At 54.3% G+C, this 9,364-nt stretch overlaps 1 protein-coding gene across 1 annotated transcript; it reads right to left on the bottom strand.

The window, feature by feature from the left end:
* Positions 1–3,576: 3,576 nt before the first annotated feature.
* MLF2 (myeloid leukemia factor 2) lies at positions 3,577–8,717 on the bottom strand. The gene is made up of 9 exons (XM_007967403.3): positions 8,514–8,717; positions 7,862–7,939; positions 7,508–7,637; positions 7,219–7,254; positions 6,292–6,345; positions 5,759–5,887; positions 5,430–5,589; positions 4,338–4,550; positions 3,577–4,119 (listed from the first exon to the last, which is right to left on the bottom strand). The coding sequence occupies exons 2-8, from the start codon at positions 7,909–7,911 to the stop codon at positions 4,363–4,365; spliced, it is 747 nt and encodes a 248-aa protein (XP_007965594.1). The 5' UTR covers positions 7,912–7,939; positions 8,514–8,717; the 3' UTR covers positions 3,577–4,119; positions 4,338–4,362.
* Positions 8,718–9,364: the final 647 nt, after the last annotated feature.

Raw genomic sequence — 9,364 nt, forward strand, 5'->3', positions numbered from 1 at the left:
CCAGCCTGGGCGACGAAGTGAGACTCCGTCTCAAAAAAAGAAAAAAAAAAAAAAAAAAAAAAAAGAAAGGGGAGAAAAAACCCCAAACCACAAACAGGGCAGAGGGAGAGTGGCCTCAGACATTTGTTTCTGCTTTGAGGTCTGGAGGGAGTGAGAGATGATAGCCAGGAGCTGGGAAGGTGAACGGCTGGGGGCTGTTCAAGGCCAGTAGGATGAGATCCAGGTTGTGTCTGGAAGTATTTTAGGGGTCCTGAGGATGGAGTGGGGGATGAGGGACCACCAGAGAACCCTGAAGGAGCAAGGCAGGGAGAGAGTGATCAGGGAGACAGACTAGGGTGGAACGGTCATTTGTATCCCATGCGCGTGTCAGACGCTCTCTGCACTCACTCAGGTCTCAGTTCTGAGGTATGAATCCACAGTCACCAGTGCCTAGAAAGGTCCATTTTACAAAGTGGGGAACTGACGTTACGAGAGAGGAAGAGTCTTTCCCACAGTGTGGCTGAGTGGTAGAGCCAGATCTTGCTTGTGCGTCTGCAGCCTGTTTCCCTCCTCTGTGTTATTCTGCTTAGTCACACACCTAGTGTCAGCCTCTTCCAACCTGTAATGTTCTAGGGTGGAGAAAATAACCTGAGTCATTTGCCCATGTCCTCTGGATATTTGCTGGGCCGGTGGCTGAGGGGTGGCCGCTGTGTGAGGCTGGGCCCAGATGGAGAGCTGACCGGAAGTAGAATATCTGTGTCCCTCAGAAAAGTTCCTTTCCTCTTCCTGTCCCGTGGCCCTTACCCCTGTGGCAGACAGGTCAGGATGTGCTAGGGGGCTGGTTCTTTTTTTTTTTTTTGAGATGGAGTCTTGCTCTTTCACCCAGGCTGGAGTGCAGTGGCACGATCTTGGCTCACTGCAAGCTCCGCCTCCCGGGTTCACACCATTCTCCTGCCTCAGCCTCCCAAGTAGCTGGGACTACAGGAGCCCACCACCACACCTGGCTAATTTTTTGTACTTTTAGTGGAAATGGGGTTTCACCGTGTTAGCCAGGCTGGTCTCGATATGCTGACCTCGTGATCCACCCACCTCAGCCTCCCAAAGTGCTGGGATTACAGGCGTGAGCCACCGCGCCCCGCTGGGGGCTGGTTCTTGAGCATCTCACTCTACTGATGCTAACTAACACCTCATTTCCCACAACATATCCCTGCTGAGAACTAGTCACAGGCCCTAGGAGTAAGGGCTGGGGTGAAGGGTGGTCCAAACCCTACAGCAGGGAGCAGGGGTACAAATCAGTTCACATGCCTAAAGGCTGGGACCTGAACAGGGGAATCCCTGAAAACACTGGACTGACTCACCTGGACTGAGGTCAGGGCAGCCTTACCCTGCTCCAGTCACACTCAGGACTATACCTGCGCATGCAGGCACTGGAACTGAAATCGGGGTTGAGAGGCTGGGCCTGATATTTTGTGGCTAGAAGGGCCCCACATAACTCAGGTCCAGGGAGGTGAGTGACCTGCCCAAGACCACAAGGCTGTTAGTGGCAGAGCTAAGGACTGAGGCTCCTTCAATTCCAGGTTACCTTGCTGCCTTCTTAGGAGAGTGAAGAAAACTCCTTTCTCAGAGGAAACAGTCGTGTGCTTATCTGCATAGGGCAAGATTACACTTAAAGATGAGAGCTATGAAGCCAGGCACAACAGCTCATACCTGTAATCCCAGCACTTTGGGAGGCCGAGGCAGGTGGATCACTTGAGTCCAGGAGTTCAAGACCAGCCTGGCCAACATGGTGAAACCCTGTCTCTTCTAAAAACACTAAAATTAGCTGGGCGTGGTGGCGCACACCTGTAGTCTCAGCTACTGAGGAGGCTGAGGCAGGAGAATCTCTTGAACTGGGGAGGCAGAGGCTGCAGTGAGCTGAGATCACGCCACTGCCTGGGTGACAGAGCAATACTCCATCTCAAAAAAAAGATGAGGACCATGGCTGCTGAGTTCCATCATCCACAGTTCAGAGCCCAGCTGGTGAATAATCCATACCTGTTTGACTTCTGGGATTCCTGGATTCTTTCACCACTGGGTTCCCTTGACCTGGTCGTGCATCTTCACCAGCCTACTTAATGGGATTTAGTAACTGCACTGGACTAGGACACCAGTGCCTGGTTGTTGAGCTCAACTTCTTTTTTTTTTTCCTTTTTTTATTTTTTTTTGAGACGGAGTCTCTCTCTGTCACCCAGGCTGGAGTGCAGTGGCCGGATCTCAGCTCACTGCAAGCTCCGCCTCCCGGGTTTACGCCATTCTCCCGCCTCAGCCTCCCGAGTAGCCGGGACTACAGGCACCTGCCACCGCGCCCGGCTAGTTTTTTGTATTTTTTAGTAGAGACAGGGTTTCACCATGTTAGCCAGGATGGTCTTGATCTCCTGGCCTCGTGATCCGCCCGTCTCAGCCTCCCAAAGTGCAGGTATTACAGGCTTGAGCCACCGCGCCCGGCCGAGCTCAACTTCATCTCTATCTCTCTGCTTGTTGAGTCACTGGACAAATCACCATCTTTTTTTTTTTTTTTTTGAGATGGAGTCTGGCTCTGTCGCCCAGGCTGGAGTGCAGTGGCGCAATCACGGCTCACTGCAAGCTCCACCTCCTGGGTTCACGCCATTCTCCTGCCTCAGCCTCCCAAATAGCTGGGACTACAAGCGCCTGCTACGACGCCCGGCTAATTTTTTGTATTTTTAGTAGAGACAGGGTTTCACCATGTTCGCCAGGATGCTCTCGATCTCCTGACCTCCCGATCCGCCCATCTTGGCCTCCCAAAGTACAAGGATTATAGGTGTGAGCCACTGCACTCAGCCGCTCCTTATCCTCTTGAATCTACTCGTCCATGAGACACAGGGGAAGATTCTCCCTTCCCTGAGAGGACCCAGAACCTTAGGTGTCTTTGTGTCCCCAACTGAAAAGAACTCAAGACTTTTATAAAGAGGAAACCATTATCAGACTCTCCTACACATTTGTCATCATTAAGTAAGTTCCCAAGAGGAAAAGAGTGACCCATTTGGCTGGGCAAAGCAAGAGTGAACGTCTTGAGAAATTTGAGCTCCTCATGCCCTTCCAGTCATGCTCAGGTTCCAGGTTAAGTTTTCTTCTCTAGTCTTCTTCCCTGGGCTCAAATTCGCAACTACTGTGGGTGGAAGGTTTGTGGAACGCTGCAGACCAGAGTTCCTCCCCTCTGAAGGCCTGTGCAGGGTTATCTGAAGTGTTTCCACCCAGAGTGCAGGAAAGAAACTCTGCCTAAGGAGCAAGGGGCAGCAAGTTCTGCAGGCACCCACGAGAGATGCCCAGCGCATCCCTGAAGAGCAAAGTGACAGCAGAATGTGAGGGGAGAGCCAGCGAGGCACGTGCTCATGTTCTCACGCCCCAGCCTAGCCCAGCCGAGTGCTGATGGCCTGCACCTGCCAGTGCTGATGGTCTCTCCACACCAAGGAGATGTGGGCTTGAACTCTGAGGCACGAAAGCTACACGTGGAGATGAGGAAAAGTGAGAAGGTAACTTCAGAGGAGACAGGAGGGTTGAACTGAACAGGAAAAGATCAAAAGTACAGCCAGAATCCCATTTGGTCTTTTTTCCATTCTCCTTTATTCCATAAACACCTAGTTACAAGTTGCACAAATCAAAAAATAAAGGCAGAGAAGGGTTTAGGGAAGATTCTCGTGATGTGTGTGGGCAGGAGTAGGGAGAAAGAGTTGGGAACCAGTCTGCTCCTTCCACAGCTCTAGACAGGGCTACGGCCCCTCAGTGGGGGCTCTGAGGAAGAGGTGGGCAAAGATCCAGGGTAGCTGAGGGATGGAGGAGACCCCTAAACCCAGAGCTCACCCCAAAAGACCCTTCAATGCATGGCAGGAGTAGAATGGGAAAGGTGAGGGGGTTTGAAGATGGAGCAGCAGAATGAAAAATCAAGTTAGTAGATGCAGAGGCGAAGTCACCATGGTAAGGGGATTAAAGAAGGAAAAAGTAGGGAAAGGGTGCCGTGAAAGGTTCTCCCTGAGACACCCCCAGGGAGAGGTGGGGGCCGGCTTGCCTGTTAATTTAATATTAAATTGGGGATGGGAATCAGAGAGGAAGAAGTTATTCAGGGGATGATTTCTCAGCCTGTACCTGGAGGGGAAAAGAGAGGAGCACAAATCAAAAGGAAGAAAAAACTTATGTTAAGAGCCAGGAGCTGGGGTTTAATCGCCTATGTCAGTGAGAACATTGTTCTTTCCACACCAACTCGCACTATCAAAGGCAGCTCCCGCGCGAGCCTGGACTGCGCCTGCCTCGCGGCCGAGGACCATCCGCAGGTGCACCCCGTCCTCCTTACCCCTGATACTTACAAGAGAGGCTGAGGGCCCGGGGCCCTCACCAGTCATAGCGGCGGGACTGTCGGGAAGGGGAGTCCTCAGGTCCCTGGATGGCCAAGCGGGGAGGCCCCTCTGCCCTTCGTCCCCCCGCCCCTGAGGACTCAAGCCGCCGAAACTCCAGGGGGCGCTGCTGCCGGAATCGGGACGTCTCCCGCCGCCACTCGTCGTCAAATGCTGCGGCCTCACCTGGAGGGGACGGAGTCCACATGAGGCCTGTGTGCGGCCTGGCTCCTGGAGGCCGATGTGCCAGCGAGTCACAGCTTCTCCGGCCAAAGCGGCGAAGGCTGAGTGTGTGTGCAGGGGTGGGTGGGGCGGCAATTCCCTTAGCTCTTTGGTTTCTACACGATCCCGGGAAGCCACCGGTAGGCCTAAGGTGGCCTACTGGAGGAAGAAATCAGAATGGGATTATTCTTCAGTTCAGGTTCATAGTCCTGTGTGCACACTAAGTACTTAATAATTGCGGATTTGAAAAAGATAAAGAGGGGAGAAAGAAACGGATCCAGGTGGAGAAGAGTGTAACACTATCAATACGGAACTTCAGGGACAAAGCAGGCCCCTCTCAAAGACACCGCCGCCGGCACCTGACTCAGCCCCTGAGCGGAGGAGGCTCCGAGTGCCTAAGAATATGGGGCTGACAGCCGGGCGCGGTGGCTCACGCCTGTAATCCCAGCACTTTGGGAGGCCGAGGCAGGTGGATCACCTGAGGTCAGGAGTTTGAGGCCAGCCTGGCCAATATGGTGAAACCCCGTCTCTACTAAAAATACAGAAATTAGCTGGGCGTGGTGGTACATACCTGTAGTCCCAGCTACTCGGGAGGCTGAGGCAGGAGAATTGCTTGAGCCCGGGAGGCGGGGGTTGCAGTGAGCTGAGATCGCCGCACTGCACTCCAGCCTGGGCACCTGGGCAACAAGAGCGAGACTCCGTCTCAAAAGTAAAAAAAATATATATATATATATGGGGCTGATCCAGAGCTTTGCCCAGAAGTGTCTATGAGTTAGGGATGTCTCCTAGCCCACAGGAACTGGGCTAGGGGCTGCCGGCCAGGAAGTGGGAGGGAAGGCTCACTCTCATCCAGGTTGATATAGTCCTGCCGCTCCTCCTGGTCCCCCGTGCGATGGTTTCGGGAGCGCTGGAGGATGTGGGCCCTGTCCCGGATGTGATGCCCGATGGACATCTGCTCCAGTCCACTGTCTGAATCCCGAACAGTCCTCCGTGTCTCCCGGATCTGGGATGAGGCAGAACATGGCACACTTAGCCGCCCCTTCCAAAGCCCTGGCTATACCATCTCAGGAGAAACACACCACACACAACCCAATCCGGAAAAAAGCAGCCAGGGTTTCTGGGGGTGCCGCTCAATCCCCCCTTCTCTGGGACAGGAGGGCTCCCCCACTCACCCCGCCTGGTGCTGAGCGCATCTCTGATGTCTCCTGGTAAACCTTGGGGGCACCATCACCCGTATTGGAGTAGGAGATGACAGTGGAAGATGAGAAGGTCTGACAATTGCCTCCAGCTGTCATGTGCTCCTGAGGACAGGGTAGGTAGGAGGGCTGAATGGGGAGGCATCCCCCCGGTGAAGAGATTTCGCCCTTCAGCTGCCTGTTCTAGCCTGTATCTTTCTCACAAAATGCAAGAACTGAAAAAACATCAGGCCTCATCATTACCCTCCCAAATTCCTCTGAGTCCAACCACGAGCAAGAAGGATCTGAAGAGACAGAGCCTTAATTGTATGCTACATCAGAGTGCTGCTGCTGGCTGCTTCAGGCAGGCATGACAGCAGATACAGGGTCCCAAGGCTCTCTGGTTCAATTACGGTATCCAGTACTTTACCCTTCACTAGCATACTGTCTCCCTCTTGCCTTAGAGGATTCAAGGTGTTGTCAGCCATCACTGAGAGCAAGGCCGGGGAAGGGTATGGGGCAAGTCTCACCATGTTTCCAATCATGTCATTCATCATCCCAAACATGTCCATGAAACCACCCGACTGGAGGAAAGAGATGGAAAACAGAGTCAGGAAAGCAAAGTCAATGTTCAGAGTTGATCCTGTTTAGGAACCCACAACCCACGTGGCTGCACACTTCCTTTCTCTTCTTCACATCTAGCAAGTTCTCTTTCTCATTCTCTATTAACGTAACCAGAATACTCATGTTTCTCTTCCTGTAAACTGCTGACCCCTTCCTCAATCTCTATGACTGCTCTGATCCAATTTTCCTTCTCCTGCCTGCTATATTCCCCCCATCTTTAGGAAGCAAGCCAAAGTTAATGGATCCTAAACTCTAAAGAAATTAAGGCATGAAATTGTTAAAACCTACCAAAAAATCATCTCTAGTTGGCCCTTTAACTGCGCCTCCCTCCTCCAAAGAACAAATTTTGCTAGACAATTACATCTTCCTAATGAGCATGAACTTCTAGGAGTACAAGAGTTAATAATGTCTTTTCTTCTTTTTTCGAGGTGGAGTCTGGCTCTGTTGCCCATGCTGGAGTGCACTGGTGCAGTCTCAGCTCACTGCAACCTCTATTTCCTAGGTTCAAGAGTAGCTGGGACTACAGGTGTGTGCCACCATGCCTGGCTTTTTTGGTATTTTTAGTAGAGAAGGAGTTTCACCACGTTGGCCAGTCTGGTCTCAACACTCCTGACCACAAGTGATGACCCGTCTCGGCCTCCCAACGAGAGTTAATAACACCTTTAACCCACAGGGCTCCTAGTACCCAGCAGGCTCAGAGCTTTGTGAATGCCATAAAAAGAGAAGATTCTGGGGTTACCCATGAAACTATTCCTAAAAGGCACACTTGGGAATAATACCTAAGGGTAGAGAGTGCGTCTGAGATGGCAGGACACGGGGAGATGAAGACTCACCATTCCCAGCATCCCAAAGGGGGAGACAGCTCCAGCCTACAGGAACACATGAGGAACAGAAATTACAGACCACATCCTATCTCTATACAATCCCAAACCAGGCCCATGGCCTCAATTTTTTTTTTCCCATCCTCTCAAAAGGGAGTCACAAAGCCCTTTTTCCTGACCCCTTCCCCCATTCCTAGAGCACTTCACTTGCTCATTTGGCTGTAGTGCAAGAAAACTAAAGTGCTTTCCTAACCAACCTCCAACCTTTCCTTGGGTCTCAGGTGTGTCATAGCACCATTACCTGCTGCATCCTGCGGCTGGCAGGCCTGGTCCCTGGCATGTTGCCATCTGTGATGCTGAGGAAGGGGCTATATCCAAAGCCACCTGACAACATACGGCTCATATGCTGACGGTGAATAGCAAAGGGATCCCTGTGGAGTGAGCACATAGTATGGATGGCAGAAGCGCCAAACTTAATCCCTCCACCACCCTGCAAAAAATACGCACAGAGCAACAGTGGCACCGATGCCTACTTTCTGCTAGGTAGGAGCTGGGTATCCAGCCAGTTCCAACCATTCCCAGCAATGGGAACCCCGATGTCTGCCTGAACTGCTGAGACCTGGAGTGGGAAGCTTGAGGGGGAGGGAATACTCACATCAGGAACATGGGATCCTCAGGCTCCACATCCCTCATGAAGCGGAACATCCTGATCTCAGCTCCAGGGGGCTCCACACTGGAAACATGTGGGAGCTCAGATACTTGGAGGTGGCCAGGGTTTTGCACACCCACTCAGTGTAGGGACTCTCAGAGCACTGTCATTTCCAAATGCTGTAACTGACCCCCTAAACTCCAGGGAGACCCTACTCCAGTGTTCCGCACAACCCTCTAAGGAGGTAAGGGCTCTTCAAACCTCTCTCTCAATTAGGGCCACGGAAACATTTTCCAAGCCTCTCGGTTTTTCCCTCCCCCACTCAGAGCCATCCTCTTCCCAAAGCTCTGGCCGGTAGCATACTCTCCCCTCCTCCCCCGCCGCCACCGTTCTAGATGAAAATCCCAAGTGCAGGTCCTCCGCCCCATTAATGACCCCAGCCACCCCGCCCCCTCCTTACACTCAGGCCTCCCCCAGGCGGGCCTCACTAAGACCCCCGCGCCTGTCTGCGGCTCCTCCAGCTCCTGCCTCCCCGCCGGGTGAGCCGGAGAGGTAGGCCTGAGCCTCTCGTTTCCCCAGTCCGCATCCCGGCCTCCCAGACCCTGCAGCCCCGCGGGCCCGCTCCCGTTCAGGGCTGCCCGCTCTGCCCGAGCCTCACCAGTGCCCGATTCGGGCTCAGCGGCCCATCCGGCCGGTTTCGCTTCCCGGTGCGCTGCAGGGTCAGGGTCGCGGCCCAGAACGCGGGGATTGGTCCGGGCTCGAGCTCCTCGGCCTTCCACGCCGCCTCCTCCCACCGCTGCCACCTCCGTAACCCCCGCCTCGGCCCACGGAGCCCGAACCTAGGCCAGGCCCGGGCGGAAGTGACGTCACGATGGGACCGCCCACCCGGGGCCGGGCCGTGGGAGCCCCGCCCACTGGCGTGGGTGGTGAGAAGGCTGGGGCCGAGTCCCAGGGGCGGCGGGGCCATGGGCCAACCTCAGGCGAGCGGAGCCTGAGGTCGAGAGGGTTCACCTGGCCACTAGGAAGGGGAGCTCATTAGTAACCTGGATTTGGGTTCTGTGGACTGGAAGAGGCTCCCATAAGGCTGGGGAGGAGAAGGAGAAGAGGAATCCATTCTTCGGGAGGGACCGAGTTGGGGGTTGAACTTGGGGGCGCTGTGCAGCACGTTCCCTCTCCCTCCTCCAGGGGAAACTGGAGGACTAGGGGCGGATGCCCCTCGGGGAGAGGCGGGCTCTCTGTGGGCGACGAGGCGGGGCGGATCCCTTGGGGGAGCTTTAAGCAGACTCTAGTGGAGAAGCAGTCTACCCTGGAGGGAGGATGGGCAGTTTTCTTGCCGGGGAGGCGCTTGGGCCTGTCCCCGCTTGAGGAGGAGCGTTCCTGGCAGGGCGGAGTCCCCGGAGTGACGCAGAGGAGGTGACACTCTCCAGCCCAGATCTAGTTCGGGCTTCGGAAAGTCGGATGGGGCAGAGAATCCAAGTTGGGGGGTTGGCCGCCAGATGGCGCTCCTCG

The sequence above is a fragment of the Chlorocebus sabaeus genome, chromosome 11, assembly GCF_047675955.1.
Source record: "Chlorocebus sabaeus isolate Y175 chromosome 11, mChlSab1.0.hap1, whole genome shotgun sequence".
Classification (NCBI taxonomy): domain Eukaryota; kingdom Metazoa; phylum Chordata; class Mammalia; order Primates; family Cercopithecidae; genus Chlorocebus; species Chlorocebus sabaeus.

Excerpts from the sequence above, each read along its gene's own strand:
- MLF2 (XM_007967403.3), bottom strand. The coding sequence starts at position 7,911 with ATGTTCCGCTTCATGAGGGATGTGGAGCCTGAGGATCCCATGTTCCTG. Across the intron at positions 7,255-7,507 it reads CCAGCCGCAGGATGCAGCAG|GCTGGAGCTGTCTCCCCCTT; the intron begins GTAATGGTGCTA and ends GTGTTCCTGTAG. Across the intron at positions 6,346-7,218 it reads CCTTTGGGATGCTGGGAATG|TCGGGTGGTTTCATGGACAT; the intron begins GTGAGTCTTCAT and ends TCTTTCCTCCAG.